The following is an 18621-nucleotide window of genomic DNA, read 5'->3' on the forward strand; positions in this document are numbered from 1 at the left end:
GACAAATGGCAGTGAAATGGTAAATCGAACTCAAAAGTACGTTGGTCCAGACAAACTTCACGCCGCTGACGCGTCAGATGGTAGGGGAAGGGCCCCTAATATGGACCACTTTTTGTTTATTGCTGATAACTAGCTTGTTTTCTTGCGAAGAAGTTTCATTTTGTGGTTGGTAGTCCTTCTCTCTTAGTTTAACCGTTAGGCCTAATTAGAGTGAAATAGCTTTGATAGACCTTCAGCAAAAATTAAATACAGAAAAAATCACAAAAGGTCCATATTAGGAGCCTGGGCGCCCAATATGGACCAGTGAAGCGGCCTTCACGAATCACTGTAAAAAGCCCCCTATACTTCAAAATAACATGATACAAGTTAGTGTGCAAGTCAGACTAATTCAAATATGCTTTAGATTTAGCTGTTTCGGGTTGATGAGAGTATTATTTGAAGCACACCAGGAAACTAAAGAAGCTTATCAAAAACAGAGTGAAAATAAGTGAAATTATCAACTTTCACAAAAAAAGACTATTTGTTATATTTTTTTGAAATCTTGAGGGCTAGTTATAGATTATTTTCAGCAAGCTTCTTAATGAATTAATTAAAATTGCCTTTAGTTTTTATTTTCTTCGATTTGTTGAAGGTGGTCCATATTAGGGGACTCACACATACTTTGAGGTTTTGCTATTATTTTTTGTTTGCAGTAGAAACTCGAGACGAACACTGCTAAAATGTAACAAATACAGTCTTAGCTGTCATATATAGCAATTTATTTGTGTTCAAAGCTTTGTCTGTGGATATAAACTAGTCCGCTTTAAGCATCACATTTAAAGTGAACGCTGTCATCATGTACAAAAGAGAAAAGGCCTAATGGTTTTGTGGTTTGTGCGTCTGGAACTGTTTTGACATGGGCAAGTTATCCAGAGAGGGTGAATACAGCCAATGAAATTGTTTTGAGCGCTCTAGCGCCGTTAGTTTGTCAGAACAGGAGGTGGTCCATATTAGGAGCCGGTCCATATTAGGAGCCTTTCCCCTACTGCTCGGTCGATAGAAAGTACAGCGATGACAAATGCCAGTGAAATGGTAAATCGAACTCAAAAGTACGTTGGTCCAGACAAACTTCACGCCGCTGACGCGTCAGATGGTACTGCTCTGTCGATAGAAAGTACAGCGATGACAAATGGCAGTGAAATGGTAAATCGAACTCAAAAGTACGTTGGTCCAGACAAACGTCACGCCGCTGACGCGTCAGATGGTAGGCCCTACTGCTCTGTCGATAGAAAGTACAGCGATAACAAATGGCAGTGAAGTGGTAAATCGAACTCAAAAGTACGTTGGTCCAGACAAACGTCACGCCGCTGACGCGTCAGATGGTACTGCTCTGTCGATAGAAAGTACAGCGATAACAAATGGCAGTGAAGTGGTCAATCGAACTCAAAAGTACGTTGGTCCAGACAAACGTCACGCCGCTGACGCGTCAGATGGTACTGCTCTGTCGATAGAAAGTACAGCGATAACAAATGGCAGTGAAGTGGTAAATCGAACTTAAAAACGTGTACGTTGTTCCAGACAGACATCACGCGGCTTACGGGTCGTATCAGTACTGCTCTGCCGATAGAATCAACAGGGATGAGAAATGGATCCCGATGGATCGTGTGATCATCCCGATAGAATCAACAGGGATGACAAATGGATCCCGATGGATCGTGTGATCATGCCGATAGAATCAACAGGGATGACAAATGGATCCCGATGGATCGTGTGATCATGCCGATAGAATCAACAGGGATGACAAATGGATCCCGATGGATCGTGTGATCATGCCGATAGAATCAACAGGGATGACAAATGGATCCCAATGGATCGTGTGATCAATACGATTCCTTCGGTAGGGAGCAGCAAAGCCGTATAAACAATACGGGAACAACAAAGAGCGCATGGCTGTGTGTCAAACGTGAGAACAAAGAGTACGTGTTGCGAGCCGTGGATACCATAAAAACAAGTCGCGTAAGGCGAAATTACTACATTTAGTCAAGCTGTGGAACTCACAGAATGAAATTGAACGTAGTCCGCCGCTAGTGCAAAAGGCAGTGAAAGTGACGAGCCTGTTTGGCGTGGTAGCGGCAAAGATCTTGTACGCTACGCAAGCGTAGCGTACAAGATCTTTGGTAGCGGTTGCGCTGTGCTTCATAGCACGCTTTACTGTACCTCTCTTCGTTTTAACTTTCTGAGCGTGTTTTTAATCCAAACATATCATATCTATATGTTTTTGGAATCAGGAACCGACAAGGAATAAGATGAAAGTGTTTTTAAATTGATTTCGACAATTTAATTTTGATCATAATTTTTAATTTTTTTTAATTTTCAGAGCTTGTTTTTAATCCAAATATAACATATTTATATGTTTTTGGAATCAGAAAATGATGAAGAATAAGATGAGCGTAACCAACATCGAACGCAGAAGAAGAAGAAGAAGATGAGCGTAAATTTGGATCGTTTTATAAAACAATTATTTTTTTTACAATTTTCAGATTTTTAATGACCAAAGTCATTAATTAATTTTTAAGCCACCAAGCTGAAATGCAATACCGAAGTCCGGCCTTTGTCGAAAATTGCTTGGCCAAAATTTCAATCAATTTGATTGAACATTGAGGGTGTGACAGTGCCGCCTCAACTTTTACAAAAAGCCGGATATGACGTTATCGAAAAAATAAAAAAAAGTCCGGGGATATCATACCCAGGAACTCTCATGTCAAATTTCATAAAGATCGGTCCAGTAGTTTACTCTGAATCGCTCTACACACACACACGCACACACACACACATACACCCACACATACACCACGACCCTCGTCTCGATTCCCCCTCTATGTTAATACATTTAGTCAAAACTTGACTAAATGTAAAAAGAGCTAATGACTTTATGTCAAAAGTGAGCAGATTTATGGAGAAGAAAGATTTCATATAGCGATCAATTGCTCTGATACGGGTGCTCTCGCTTCTGTGTCGGAATAAATGAGTTCAACTATCAGCCATGCGAAAATTGCCATCTTGGTGTAAACGCATCATTCATTGGTTTTAGCGCGAGAACAAAAACATTCGGTGGTTACAAAGACAGCATAGAGTCTTTGTACAGAAATATTTTTTCAAATAGCTGTTCGTTGATGTGTGTTGCCCTGCCTGCCTGTCTGTCTTTCTCTCTCCCCCCTTCTCTCTTTCACACACACACACACATGCGCGCGCGCGCGCAGATCAATGCTGTGACCTGAAGCTCTTTGGCAATCCTCTCGATCGCGTCTCCCCTGACCTAAAGTGGTCAACAAATCATTAGCTGTGGTCAATGGAAGACTTAGCCAGTCTGCTCTCCACCAATCTCCAACCAGAAGCGACGACGAAATGTTTTCCTCACACTTGAGAAGCGTGCTTTTTCTTTTAAGTTTTTCTCGTCTCTTCTCTTTTATCCTCCTACCCCCAAGATCCGTTTGGAAAGTCTGCAATTCGGCGTTCAGTCTTCGGTAAAACAAAAATCATAAACACTGACTAGTTATTTCCTCCTCAGTGAATTTCTAATCTGGGAGGCACTGACAATAAAAGTCGTATGTATGAGAGAAAAACAAGAAATCTCTGTTCAACTCCGTGACAGCTCTTTGGAAATAACTTGCTACGCTAACTGATAAATGATTCCTAATGTAATCATGATGATGAGCCCCTACAGGCATGTAAACCTGTTTGATGCATTCACTGGTGAGGTGCTAATTACTGTTCTTCACCTTTTACAGCTTGTGAGCAAGGGTGTGAACCACATCATCATCATTATCATTACTGCATCTTGATACACTAACGAGTCAATGCCATTGCCAGCTAGTCGAAGAAGACGCACACACTGTTGTTGAGTCAAAATACCAGCATTAATTGATTTTAAATAGCATTAATGACATCACACATGAATTGTCACAACTCAATTATCATGTTTTCCGTTGTTCCCTTATCAGCATGCACAGTCACCAGCAACTTGCCCCCCGCGGGTTAGGGGGAAGAATTTACCCGATGCTCCCCAGCATGTCGTAAGAGGCGACTAACGGATTCTGTTTCTCTTTTTACCCTTGTTAAGTGTTTCTTGTATAGAATATAGTCAATGTTTGTAAAGATTTTAGTCAAGCAGTATGTAAGAAATGTTAAGTCCTTTGTACTGGAAACTTGCATTCTCCCAGTATGGTAATATATTGTACTACGTTGCAAGCCCCTGGAGCAAATTTTTGATTAGTGCTTTTGTGAACAAGAAACAATTGACAAGTGGCTCTATCCCATCTCCCCCCTTTCCCCGTCGCGATATAACCTTCGTTGTTGAAAACGACGTTAAACACCAAATAAAGAAAGAACCATCAACTGTCACTTCATGACACATGACATGTTCATGCAAATTGCAACTGTTTGGTTAAATTTAGTATACGGTTATTAATGATACCTAATGGCAAACAAACAAACACATACATACACACACACACACACACACACACACACACACACACACACACACACACACACACACATACATACACACGCACACGCACAAAATAAATGCTGGAACATTGTATCAGCAATATCGAAGCGTATATGGCTGTATAACCAACACATGTCTCTAATTGGCTCCCACTGAGGATATGACATCTCGACTTCATTCAAAGACTGGCGCACCGCAGGGCGGTCAAGGTATTTATTATGGACACAACTAGCTCTCGTGTCAGTGACCAGCGGACAATGAACAGAGTCCATCAACGTGCCTTGTGTCCGGAGGGCAATGAAAACAGCTTGACTGGATGCACCCGGTACTCGCTGCGTGAAAGGCGCGTGATGGCTTTCTTCAATGGAAAGTCAGTATATTGCTGATGGGGTCCGATTCGACCACTTCTGTCCGTAATGAACGACCCCGCCATGAACGACTCCATAAAGGGCGACGGTGAGGAGTTCTCACACACAAGGAAGACAACGGCAAAGACATCTTGATTATCTCCAATAAGAAATTCATGTGATGCATTTTACCATCTTTACACAACATTATGAACTCCCCAACAACAAAACAAGAAAGCCGAGCGACACTCCTTTTGGTAGTAATATGCAATTACTCTTAGTCAGTTGCAAAGTCGCTAATAAACACAAATTAAACAGACAGACAGACAGAATGGAAAGGGGGACATTGAGAATTAAACAAATTCAGAAGGGAAGGAGTTTCATATGATGCAAATCAGCACAAATCAAACCCGTTTTGATTAGATTGGCCCTTGAAAATTCTGCCAAACACGCTAACGCTAAAGCGGGTGTTGGTCTTTCCGCACCGGGTCCATGAAACGTCGCCAATTGTGGGGCTCCCAACCGCGGGGTGGCCAATTATGGGTGACAGTGATCGAATTCGACCCCTTCAGCGTCAGCATTGGCCCAGCTGTTTGCACAGACGCAAGGCGAGAGACCATGCTGACTGGAGACAGCAGAGAGAGCTAGTTTAGGTTCTATTGTTGTCTGAGGTCTGTGTCCTATTGAAATCTTGGGTCTATTGTATTCTCAGTGCAGGCAGGGGATTTGCAGCGGCTACAAAACAGCTGAGCGTGTTTTCAAATAAACTAGCAGTGGACATTGAGAAATAAGACCAGGCAAGCAGAAGGCAAAAACAAGTGAAGGTTGGAAATTAAGAACTAACTTTGACAATGCAATCTCTGTGTGTGTGTGTGTGTGTGTGTGTGTGTGTGTGTGTGTGTTTAATTTAAAGTCCCTGTGTCGTTTCAGTTTACCCGCCTTCAATTATACTCACTCATCCTTATTCATCGTGTCACCGGTTATTCCCACATCAGAGACAGAGAGAGGTACAGAGAGACACATCCAGACAGACAGACAGAATGGAAATAATAATAATAAGAAGAAGAACATTTATATAGCGCTAAATTAAAAACTTTCGTTAAAAAGGCTTGCTCTAAGCGCTTGACATCTAAACTAAAACGTCATTCACACTCTTTACAATGATGTACAAGAACTTCATGTCACACTCTTTCATTCAGTATAGCACCATTCACACAGTTGTTATTCTGTACAAGACAATAAGTTAGTCTAACATTTAGAATGTTCATAAGATGAAAACAAGAAAAAACCAGACTGATTAAAACAACTGCTTAGTGCTAACAAAGCATGAATCTTAATGATAACGTAATACATGTTTAACTGTTAAGACCATAAAAAAACCTATATGCTAAAATAACTTCGAACTTTTAAGAACTTCTTATAAGATACACAGCACATCTAGATAAACACCAGAATGATAAAACAAAAGGCAACTCGTTAAAACTATTAAATGGCTAATGCATCAATGTCTAAAACACGAAAGACTCAAATATAAGATACACAATTCTTTAGAATTGTTTATTAAAACTGAAACCGACCTGCTCAAAAAAAACCATACCCACCCCCTCCCTACCCACCCCCAACCCTCCTCCTACACTAAATACTAATTATTTCTACTCTTAACTTCCCAAGGGGGACACTGGTTGTTAGAAAAAAAGAGAGAGGGAAAAAAAGAGAGAGGGAAAAGAGAGAGGGAGGGGGGAGAGGGAGAGAGTAAGAGTCAAACAAAGTCAAACTGGTCACAAACTCTGGGGAGACACTGGTTGTTAGAGATTGAGTGAGAGTGAGAGAGAGAGAGACAGAGAGAGACAGAGAGAGACAGAGACAGAGAGAGACAGAGAGAGAGATGAGACAGACAGCCAGCCAGCCAGACAGACAGACAAACAGACAAACAGATCGAAGGGCCATGGTTGACAACGGTTGTTTAAGAGACAGAGAAATAGAGGTGGGGGTTGAAAAAGCCAATTTAATCCACACTTCCTAAGGCAACCTGGGAAGTGGTGACATATATAGAAGTAACACCGGTCAGTCACGACAAAAGCGTGTCCAGTGGTGGTCAATACTTGCCCAATTGTTGTGTCACAGCTGGACACTGGCGAAATCAATGACTGCCATTGTGCAAGGGCAATGGTCGGGACAGTGGACTTCGAGGGACAGAGAGGCGCACAGAGGGGGGGCGAAGGGATAAGCTTGTTATTAGGAGCTAGGCCTTAAGGGCACAGTAAGCCTCCCGTAAACTATCACAGATACTGTCAGGCTTTTACACACAGTACAAACACCCTTTCATTTAAACACTCACCGCTTGAGAACATCCTAGGTGCCCTCCGTAAAGAGCGAGCAATTTACAAAGAATTTATTTTTTCGCGTGGTTTATCTTACCCCTGAGCCATCGTGAACCCGTGTGATCCAGTTTCTTTTTTTTCACAATGTAGTCGTCAGTTTGTGATTTCAATGCAAATCGCTGTAAGCTTATCTGCAATAGCCCGTTATTATGTACCTCTGGTGAGTGCTTAATTAAACGAAAGGGTATGTGTACTGTGTGTAAAAGCCTGACAGTATCTGTGATGGTTTACGGTAGGCGTACTGTGCCTTTAAAATCCATTCATGGCAGTGGTGTGAATAGCAGAAATCCCAAAACAGATTCTGTAGCATGCGAACGTTCCAAAATTCAGAATGGAAAAAAAAACAAGAATAGTGAGTTAATGATACGATTAAATATTTGTCAGAGTTTGGACAAAAAAATATGATCCGATAAGTTTTGTTCACCTCATATTAATTGCATTTTGTTGTTTTTTTTGTCCACTGTAAAAGACAAAGTGGGTCGATGTATTTGTGAATGTTTTGTCTTGTCAAACTGTGAAACATTAAACGTTCCGTTAACTACCCACTCTTGCTTTTTTTATTCTCGCATGAATATCAAACCTCACTTAGAGACAGGTTCAGTTGGAACAGTTACTGCGTCAGCAGTCGACGAAACGCCTAAAAATAATAGTTCAAATCGCCGCAAACTTGGCCGTCATTTCGGTAGAGCTGCTGAACTTTTCCACGAATGAGAAAAGAGGTGACACCAAGGACTGCCTCAAACTTCATATTAAAACTTGCCTCAACTTCTAATGGCCATTTCGGCACATTTGGCGAAGGTAATAAATCCCGGCCTAGCACCAGCCATGCTCTTTATAACAAAAACATAAAGCAGTTTCAACGAGAAGTGAGAGCGTATAATTTACAAGAAAGGAACACATTAAAAATACGGATTTTATGGGGCAACTGCTTCGCGTCTTTCGATTTCTAAGCTTAAACGAGTATTATTCCGAAACAGTGCAAACCCCCTGGAGTAGTTTTCATGAAAAAGGTTCCTACTGGGCGGGACCCCAGCACTGGTTCAGACCAGTTGAAATCGCAAACAAATCTCAATTTAACCTAATCCGATCCCGACAGAACTTGGTTCTCACATAGTTAAACTTATGCATTTTCTCGTGCACATACCCCAGAACACAGACACGAGTTGATGCATTTACTTTGTTGACTTTTGATAACATTTTAATTATTTCAGTAACAAATGAGGCTCGAAGCGACTGAAGAAACGGAAGCTAACGCAAGTCTCAACAAAGCCTCTGATGTTCATTAATGCGGCAATCAACCACAATGTTCTACCAAGTTCCAATCTGACAGGTAAGCAGAAGCTGACAAAGAGATGACAGTGCATGTAACTTCAGGAACGGTGGACAGGAACAAACTCTAATTGCTGTTGACCAAGCGGGCTTATTCTTAAAAGTTCTTATTGTTTAATTGTTTGTTTGTTTCTTTCTTTGTATGTTTGTTGGTAAGTTAGTAATTTCGTTAGTAAGTAAGCTTTGCTGTTAGCTTATTCGTTTGTTTGTTTGTTTGTTTGTTTGTTTGTTTGTTCTATAGACGTTTTCATTGAAAGCAATTTAACAGAACCAGATGAAAACGGAGAAAAGGAACGACCGACACTCCAAATCAACATGCTAAGTTCAACCAAAAGTTCTCATTTATGCTCCTGCCCAACAGAATACTCAAAAGAGGTATCCCCAACTCTTCAGAAACAAGTGAATTTTTTTTTATAAAAATAAATGAAAATAACAAAAAAAACGTGACAGAACTGACAAAGGCACACTAAACCTTGCAAAGAATCAAGGAGATTGCGATCGTGATCCGCTTGATCCGCAAATTGTATTGGAATTTTGTCCTCCGCAGCCCCGGGGGCAGATTCTGATCTCATCCTTGCTTGCTCAAGTGTCATTATTGGTGGGAAAGTTAACCTACATTTCCTTTTGTTGTTTGTTTCTTTTGTGTTGTTCTTGCTTGCTCTTCCAGTACGTCTGGGTCACCAGTTCTATAAACTGCGAAAAACCTGTCCTCTCTCTGTGTGTATGGGGTTGGGGGAAGAATTTACCCGATGCTCCCCAGCATGTGGTAAGAGGCGACTAACGGATTCTGTTTCTCTTCTTACCATTGTTAAGTGTTTCTTGTATAGAATATAGTCAATGTTTGTAAAGATTTTAGTCAAGCAGTATGTAAGACATGTTAAGTCCTTTGTACTGGAAACTTGCATTCTCCCAGTAAGGTCATACATTGTACTACGTTGCAAGCCCCTGGAGCAAATTTTTCATTAGTGCTTTTGTGAACAAGAAACAATTGACAAGTGGCTCTATCCCATCTCCCCCCTTTCCCCGTCGCGATATAACCTTCGTGGTTGAAAACGACGTTAAACACCAAATAAAGAAAGAAGGGTTGGGGGACGCCTGTGTGTACGCGTGTGGGGTGGGGAGAGAGTAATCTCCAAGCAATGTTATTGCATGTATTATAGCGCACCCGTGACATCTATAGTCTATACATGTAATGTATAATTTACAACACTCTCACTATTGCTACAGAGATAAGCCATCACGCAGACAGCTTAAATCTTTATTTTATCGCACTTTTAAAGCTACATGTACCTTCCTTCCCACGAACACAATCATGTTTAAATCGTCACAGATCAATCAAGGCTTTTACATGTGGAATTAGATGCTTTCACTTGAACACATACCAAAAATGAATAGCCAGGCTGCATTCTGTGCAGAATGGACATTTCTATCATTTTGTGTGTGTGTGTGTGTGTGTGTGTGTGTGTGTGTGTGTGTGTGTGTGTGTGTGTGTGTGTGTGTGTGTGTGTGTGCGTGTGTGTGTGCTGCAATTACTTCGCAGACTGACATTGGCGTCACTTACGATACTAGTGCAACTGACAATTCATACCATGCAAATTTTGTTGACTTTTGATAACATTGGCTTTTTTTATTATTATTTTTTTATTTTTTATTATCCCACGTAAAAGCTTCAACAAATCTGTGGTGGTGAACATGATCGCTTACGCGAGAAGAAATGTAGCTTTAAAACTATATCGCAACACTCGGGATCAAATTACTCTCCTAAATGCAATAAAGATAAGCCATCAGGCAGGTTGCTTCAGTCTTCATTTCATCGCAGCGTTTTACGATAAGCTTCTTTTCCACAGTTTTTCTTCACATCAGTCAACATCGTGATTTTACAGTTCAGTGGTTTCACAGTCAATGAACTTATGACTCGAGCGTTCAGTCACCTTACCTGCTCGTGAAATCGATATGCAATGTATACGTCTCCATTTATATGAGTTGTAACGTGTGTGTGTGTGTGTGTGTGTGTTTGATGTTAAACTGAATCCCAAGCCGCCACACTGGGCTATGCTCGTAAGGGTAACCCAGCAGGGGGTGAGAGAGAGAGAGTTCGAAAGAGAGAGAGAGAGAGAGAGAGAGAGAGAGAGAGAGAGAGAGAGACGGACGCACACACACATGCACGCAAACACACACACACACACACACGGAGAGAGAGAGACAGACAGACAAACATACTGACAGAGACGGGGGGGGGGGGGGGGGGTGTTTGAGTGACTGTGTAAGGATGTTTGTATTTCAGTGTACACACGCTCGCATGTTTGTGCGTGTGTGTTCGTGTGTCACTGTGTATGTGCACGCGCGTGCCCTTTTCCGCAATCTGTGGCCCGATAGCGGAACAGATTATACAGTCTGCTCTACGTCGGGTTGGCAACTCCAAGCTGTGTTCAGTACGTTCTAAACCCATCTGTTCCACTTGTCACTTCCCACTGCCGGCGTCGTGGTGCGAAGGCTGCCATCGTGTCAAGCACGAGTTAAAAAATCACGACGGTTGTCATAGACTCCCAAGAGCGTTCACTCCATAGCATCGTTCAAAGCGAAAGCAGATAGTTTCTGCATGATTGTAACCTCTGTATACATGTCATGATTGTAACCTTTGTTAAAATAAACTTATGTTTAAAAAAAAAAGATAGTTTCTGGCACTTCCATGCGCTTACCGCATGTTCACGCTCGTGTAAACCATTACATAGGCTATCTGTCCTGTTACAATGCTTTTTTACAATAATACCCCTTCCTCACCTCCCCTAAAAAAAGGAAACCACACACACATGAATGAAACATATATAGTTAGTTGTCTGTGTTTTATATTCGATGACAAGTTTGTTTTTTTACATGTTAGCAAACGGCTCTAGTTTTCAGTAATGGGATTAATCATTGAACATCGCGGGATCTTAATCTCAATGATCTTGTTTTCAACTTGGAGACGGGGCTTAAGTCATGGGATTAATTACTGAACATCACACGATCTTGATCTTAATGATCTTATTTTCAACTTGGACAGGACATTAAATTCAACATCCATCAATTATAGACTGGTCCCAGTAACCACTGCATCTGTGTTATTACTATAACCACACGTAAGACGTAGAGATCGCATTTACGATTTAATTAACACTCCATCTCAGTTTTTCACGGTAAAGTATAACAGTGACACAGAATATCATCGTCTTCAAGAAAAATAAATGTACTTAATTTGTGTTTAAAGCGTAACAGAATCCGAAAGATTGCCGCTGCTATTTTATCACAGAAGATGAAATCTCTTTATTTAGCCAGTCTGTCTATCTTTGTCGCAAATAGGCTAAAAATAAATGCGATTGCCCGAAATATCGAATTTGTCAAATCAGTTCCCGTTGTGTTAATACGAGCAGAAGAATGATACGTTTTAACACGCACCTGAGGCCAAATTGCGGCGCGGATGAAGGAAGAGATCGTGAGTGAATTAAAGAACGGATAACATCAAAGTAAAGCAATCGCAATCTCTCTCTCTTTCTCTCTCTCTCTCTCTCTGTCTCTGTCTCTCTGTCTCTCTGTCTCTCTCTCTCTCTCTCTCTCTCTCTCTCTGCCTCTCCCTCTCTCTCCCTCTCCCTCCCTCTCTGTGGTGTTAGTTGGGTACTATACAGAAAGCTTTGACGGCCTGCCAAACCGGTTACAGAATCTATTATTCATTACCCTGCTCTTAGATACCTCTTCTAGACGGGCGCTGTGGCGGGGTGGTAAGACGTCGGCCTCTTAATCGGAAGGTCGAGGGTTCGAATCCCGACCGCGGCCGCCTGGTGGGTAAAGTGTGGAGATTTTTCCGATCTCCCAGGTCAACTTGTGTGCAGACCTGCAAGGGGCTTCCGCTTTGTGTGTACACGCAAGAACAAGACCAAGTGCGCACGGAAAAGATCCTGTAATCCATGTCAGAGTTTGGTGTGTTATAGAAACACGAAAATACCCAGCATGCTTCCTCCGAAAGCGGCGTATGGCTTCCTAAATGGCGGGGTAAAAACGGTCATACACGTAAAATTCCACTCGTGCAAAAACACGAGTGTACGTGGGAGTTTCAGCCCACGAACGCAGAAGAAGAAGAAACCTCTTCTGCCTGCCTATTTAGCTGAATTCTTCTTCTTTTTTTTTCCTTTACTTTTCCTTTATAGAACAGCAAGACGGCTGGTTTTCACTAATCCGTTATATCTTTCACTGTACCACAGTAATGTGAAAACTACCACTACAAACCACCAACGTGTTTTACGGTGATGATATTTCTGTTATAACCATGGCGATGTGTGTGAATGATGAAAACGCATTTAGTCAACCATGAGAGTTTGAGGGCCCGACATGCCAAACCCGTGCAACTCTGCACATAAAGACACCTTCCTTCCTCAGTTCCTGCATAACCGACTACAAAGAAAACCAAAAATATGTCCTGGCTTTTAAAAGCATCCTTCCACTTGGGAACATTCCAAAAATAATCTATCTGGCTGCTTTCATTTTCATGCTGAATTTATTTTGTAATTGAAAACTGTGTCAATCTGCAAAACCAAGTCAGCAACAAAGTAAAGTACATGTAATTCCCACTCCAAACAAGAAGCAGGCAGGCAGGCTGTTGAAATGTTGATATGTAGCCAAGTGCAAGAATACTCCTATGCCGTGTGGCAGACAGAATGGATCTGACATGGTGTACATGTATACTATTTCACATGAGAAGGAATGCATTACGGATGTCTAACCGGACACACACACAGTCACAGACACAGGCACACAGACGCACGCACACACAAACACACACACACACATACGCACGTACGTACACACACACACATACGCACGCACGTACGTACACACACACACACGCACGCACGCAAGAACACACACACACACACACACACACACACACACACACACAAACACTCGCGCACTTCCTCACTAACTCACCTACTAATTTTAACACACAAACGCACACACACACTCTACAGACAACTCACCATAGGGCACGTTGACGTTGTAGCCAGGCACGCTGAAGGCGGAGGGCCTGAAGGTCGGCGTGACGAGGGGAACGGCGTTGAGGGTTCCAATGCCGCTGAAGCTGAACGATTGGTAGCTCTGTGTAGTCACATAGCCCTCAGTGTGTGAGTACGAGTAGCCCGGGCAGGGCGCCATGCAGGGAGAACTGTGTGGGTAGAGCCCCCCAAAGTTGTTAAAGCTGCCGCCCAGCACCTGGGCCTTGACGGGGCTGTGGGTGTTGACGATGTCCACCACGGCGGGCTGGTGAGTCACGGGGTCCAAGTGAGGCGTGTGGGCACTGACCACGTCAACCACGCTGGACGGCCGGTCGTCACTCAGATGGTCCTTGCCGTCGTGAGAGATGGGCGGCGTGGGCAGCGCGCTGACCGGGTGCTTGGACTCGGGTGACGGGTGGGCCGTGGCAGAGATCTCCGTGACACAAGCACCACCCGTATCGGGGAGGTCTTTCTTGGAGTTGCACACCCCGCACCCGCCCAGGCCGTCCACCCAGCGTAGAGTGCGGTTCGGGGAGTGGGCGGTTGGGGGTTTGTGTCGAATCCACGACACGCAGTACCTGTCCGTGCGCGCCGCTCGCTCCAACACCTGCTGCATGCTCTCCCGCTCGGCTACGATCAGCGCCCTGGCGTTGAGACTCGCCATGCGTTTCTTGCATTTCCTCTTCACCACTTTGCCGTTCGCCGCCTTGTTCAGTTCCGACTTGATCTTTTTGCTGCTGCCTTTGCTTTTCGTCTTACTGGTCTTATTGGGCTTTTTGGACTGAGATTCTGAACTCTTGCTAGCCTTTTTGGCCTTGGAAGATTTGGAGCCCGCTTTGACGAACACTAGTTTCTTCTTAGCACTCACAGACGTCCCTCCCTCTACTTTGTTGGTGGGAGTTTTATTGGGGGACGAAGATGCAAGTGACGCCTTGGACGGTGACTTTTTGGGTGACACAAATTTTTCGAACATGATGTCCATTCTGGCGCTAGCGTTCATGCTAGCTTCTCGCTTTGGCTTGATGAAGGAGAGTAGACTGGGTATTTCTTTATCCTCCTTCTTCTTGGGCGCTTTCGTCTTCACTGGCTTTGTGTTTTTCTGGGCAGGCTTCTTTCCCCCCTTAGAACTCGGACTTTTCTTGTCCTTTGAGTTTTCATCAGCTCTCTTCTTGCCCTTATCACTTGCTGTCTTTTTAGCGGCATCAGCTCTCTTCTTTTTGGGCTCATCTTTCTCTGCCCTCGCTGAAATCTGCTTCAGTTTCTCAGCTACGTCGTTCTTGGAGTCATTCTTTCCACTTTTCGTAGTTTTCCTTTGAGCTGCACTTTTCTCTCCTATATCCAACTTTTGCTTTTTCGTCGGAGGAGTGTCCGTGGTTGCTGCGTCATTGGAATTCTTCCTTTTGGCCGTAGCTTTCGGTGAAGGCTTCACGTTTGTGGATTTGACTGGTGGCTGTGCACTACCTGAAGACTTACCGGGCGGTTTTGACCTGGGCGATTTCCCTGTTGACTTTGGCTTCGCTTGTGAGGCTTTGTTCTGTGAAGACTTGGCGGACGTCGTTTTAGCCGAGGGTGATGCTTTGGCCGAAGATGACTTCCCGGGCGAGGCCTTGGGTGACTTGGCTGGAGAGGGTTTGGTGGGCGTGGTTTTGGTTGGGGAAGACTTGGCCGATGGCGTTTTGGCTGGAGAAGCCTTCTTGGGCTCCATGTCCCTGTCGTTGAGGTACTGCTGCACCATTTCGGAAAAGCAGGGCAGCGACTCGCTGTAGGTCACCACCTTCTCTGTGGCCTTGCGCGAGCCGATGCTGTGCGTGGACTTGTATGTCTTCTTCTTCTGCAAGGGAAAATGGTACAGTTTTAGTGGCAAGATATATGCTCTGGAAAACATAGTGGGTTCCTCAGCAGAAAATTCACTCCTGCCTTAAACCAGACGGGGACATTAACCCCGAGACCAAAACCAGACGGAGGCATTGACCATCAAACCCCATTCTGATAATCCTCGCTCCACGGTTATCGCCTGTTGTCTCTCAGACCGGACGCGAAAGTCCTACGCGAATCTATCAAAACCAGAATACAGACTGATCTCCCATATGTTGTTCACGAGCAGTGTTCGCGAGACAAAAATGATTGCAGATTGGCCGACTTCGACAGTGATCTCCGTTCTGTTCTTCACAGTTATGATAAAGACATCGTTCTAAGGTCAAAACAAGTTGAAATTTTGGGACTGCTGCCGGAAGGAGACCGTAATATATGGTTGCATCACTGTCAAAAAAATCGTCTGCTCCAGCGAGCATCGAAACCAAACGGTTGATTATCACGTGACATTTATGCCATATTTAGAGTTGTTTGCACAGTAAATACATCCGCGAAAAATAGCTCGCTTGAAACCGTCTAAAATAAAAATTCCTCTGTAATATAAAAATTACAAAACACCAAGAAAAATCATTATCGACGATCGCGAATCTGCTTACATCCATAACACAGTACAAAAAGCTCTAAATATGTTTTAAAAAAATAGGTTTCCTTGCCAGACAAGGAAACTCAAGTCATCCTGTCAGGGAGAGAATGAACTCATTTTGACCTGAGGTCAGGGAGAAATTCACACACAATCAAAAACCAGACGGAGACATTTAACCCAAAACCAGATCGATGCATTGACCACCAAATCCCAGACGGAGACATTCACACAAAAACGAAAACTAGACATTTAACCCAAAAGCCAAAACCAGACGGAGACATTTAAATCAAAAGCCAGACGGAGACATGTAACCCAAAAGCCAAAACAAGACGAAAACTTCAACCTAATACCAAAGCCAGACGGAGACAGAAAAGCGTGTGGAGAGACAGGCAGACTGAATCTCCAACAGCTCATAGAGTGATGATGCTCTCACACATTCATGTAACAAGAAACCGGTCGGATCAGACAACCTTGAGGCGATAGTCCTCGCTGTTTAATATCAATACTTTTTTCGCCAGCAACCAACTACAATCATGGAGAAACAAAAATAGTCAAATGAGGAGGCTCTCTCGGCTTTGCTTGGTCCTATTCTAATTCTGCTGTAAGTATACGCGCAAGCAGAATCACACAATCACAAAATGCTGTGAACATATTTTCAATAATTGCCTCACTACGACTTCTGCGTAAACTTTCTCAACTCCAGACTGAAATAGTGACACAGAAAATCTACATCAACAACAGTTCTCCAAAATGGAGATTTCCGACAAAAAACTGTGATTGTAAACAAAATAAAAACCTAATTACCGGTACGCTAGTGAGAATTGAGAGTCTACCATCAGAAAACACGTAGCCCTGTTCTTTTAACTCTCTTTGGAAGGCAAATGGGATCATATTAATTCTCACGTCAATTGCAGTGCAGTGAATGTGCCTAAAAAATAAAATCAGTCAATCGCACAGACAAGCGTACGCAGGTTTGGAAGGGTGTGGCCCTTAAAGACAAAGACGATTAGAAAAGTGAACCGTTATCAGTTCACAATGACAAATCTATTAAAACAATCGGGATTCTTTACTCGCGAACGAACAAAGAAATCTTCGTTCATAGGCTGAAACACCCACGTTCCCTCATGGTTTTTGCACGAGTGGACTTTTGACATGTATGACCGTTTTGACCCCGCCATTCAGACAGCAGAACAAAGAAATGAAGGCAGAAGCGATAACAAAGAAAACAGTTTGATGTAAAATAAAAATAAAAAATAAAAATCTATATGACTTATAAAACAAGGCCCTGAATCCACTGCTCATAACAGTCTGTTAGAAAAAGCGTATTAATAAAATAAGTGTCTGTCTCGTACTCGAAGAAATGTGTGTGTTTTTAAGGACGAAAGTTAATCATTTGAAAACATTCCAATCAGATTTTTTTTTTTTTTTTAAGATTTTTACCGGAAAGAAAACCCGGAACTTTCCGGTAAATGCGAGCCCCACGTAAATGATCCACAAAATATTTCCTCGTTACCTTTGCCAAACTCCTTCTCGAAAACTGTGGCCGAAATTGGACTGGCAATACTCTGTCCGACATCTGAGCATTACATCGAGAGGCACGAAACCGGAGACTCTTCCCCGAATATCTGATCATGTTCCCCGTTCATGTATGTAATTGTGTCTGGAACACGGCACGTCAAGTTAGTTGAAAGTTCGGTTGTTTGTTCTTCTAAAAGGCGGAGTATCACTTACATGTACGTGAAGACACGCACGCAGGCACGCACGCAGACACACACACACATGCACACGCACACACATACACACACACACACACACACACACACACACACACACACACCGACGGTTTTGGAAATCCCATTTATAACCATGGGATCAGTAAGGCTTGAGGATTGTAATTTCGATTTAAAAATAGGATGTGTCAAAAGTCCACAAAGCTCCGCACGTATATTAATAACAACAAAAACAAAAGTAACATTTGACTTCATAACAAGTCGTCGACTATCAGTGCATTGTTTCATGAATCATCTGAAGCTTACAGCGTCAAAACAGAAAGGAAAACCCCTTGTCGTGGGTTCCGCCATATTATTACGTCTCCAACGCGCAAGGAAAGTGCAGACAGACATTTACCTTGATGTTGCTGCACGTCTGCTTTAGAGGCCGAAAGTACCATTTCTAATCAAATACTCTCCAGGGAACAAACAAAACAAAAGGTTAATCGAAGAGATATCATCGGCCGTAAATTACTATGCGAGAAGCCTCAAGAAACGTTACCCTATATTAAAAAAGAACAACAATAAAAACTCGGGGCACTCTGAATTTCCCCTTAAGAAAACGACTTCGGAGTGCATACAAGTTTTGTCATTGACTATCGATTTCTCTTTTTGTTTCTCTCGGGCATTTCGCGACGACAAAAGCCCGTAAACACGTGACCTGTCGGCAGCAGTTTCGGTGCGCAATGCAAAAGCTATTGTCACGAAGAATTTTCACCGAGACAGAATCACCCGAATCAACAGATTGGCTTTTTTTTCTTGTTGAAACATTTTCTCACGAGAGGGGGCTGGGGGCCGGGACAGGGTGGGGGAGGGGGCAAGAGGGG

General features: G+C 43.0%; 1 protein-coding gene across 2 annotated transcripts in view; it reads right to left on the reverse strand.

The window, feature by feature from the left end:
- The window catches only part of LOC138953907 (uncharacterized), an 85202-nt gene that overhangs the window by 24061 nt on the left and 42520 nt on the right, over positions 1–18621 (reverse strand). For both annotated transcript variants that reach the window (XM_070325888.1, XM_070325887.1), the window contains exon 2: positions 13556–15401. In XM_070325888.1, coding sequence (XP_070181989.1) covers positions 13556–15305 — 1750 coding nt within the window. In that variant the 5' untranslated portion in view covers positions 15306–15401. The remainder of the gene's footprint in view (positions 1–13555; positions 15402–18621) is intronic.

The sequence above is a fragment of the Littorina saxatilis genome, linkage group LG17 (assembly GCF_037325665.1).
Source record: "Littorina saxatilis isolate snail1 linkage group LG17, US_GU_Lsax_2.0, whole genome shotgun sequence".
NCBI lineage: Eukaryota > Metazoa > Mollusca > Gastropoda > Littorinimorpha > Littorinidae > Littorina > Littorina saxatilis.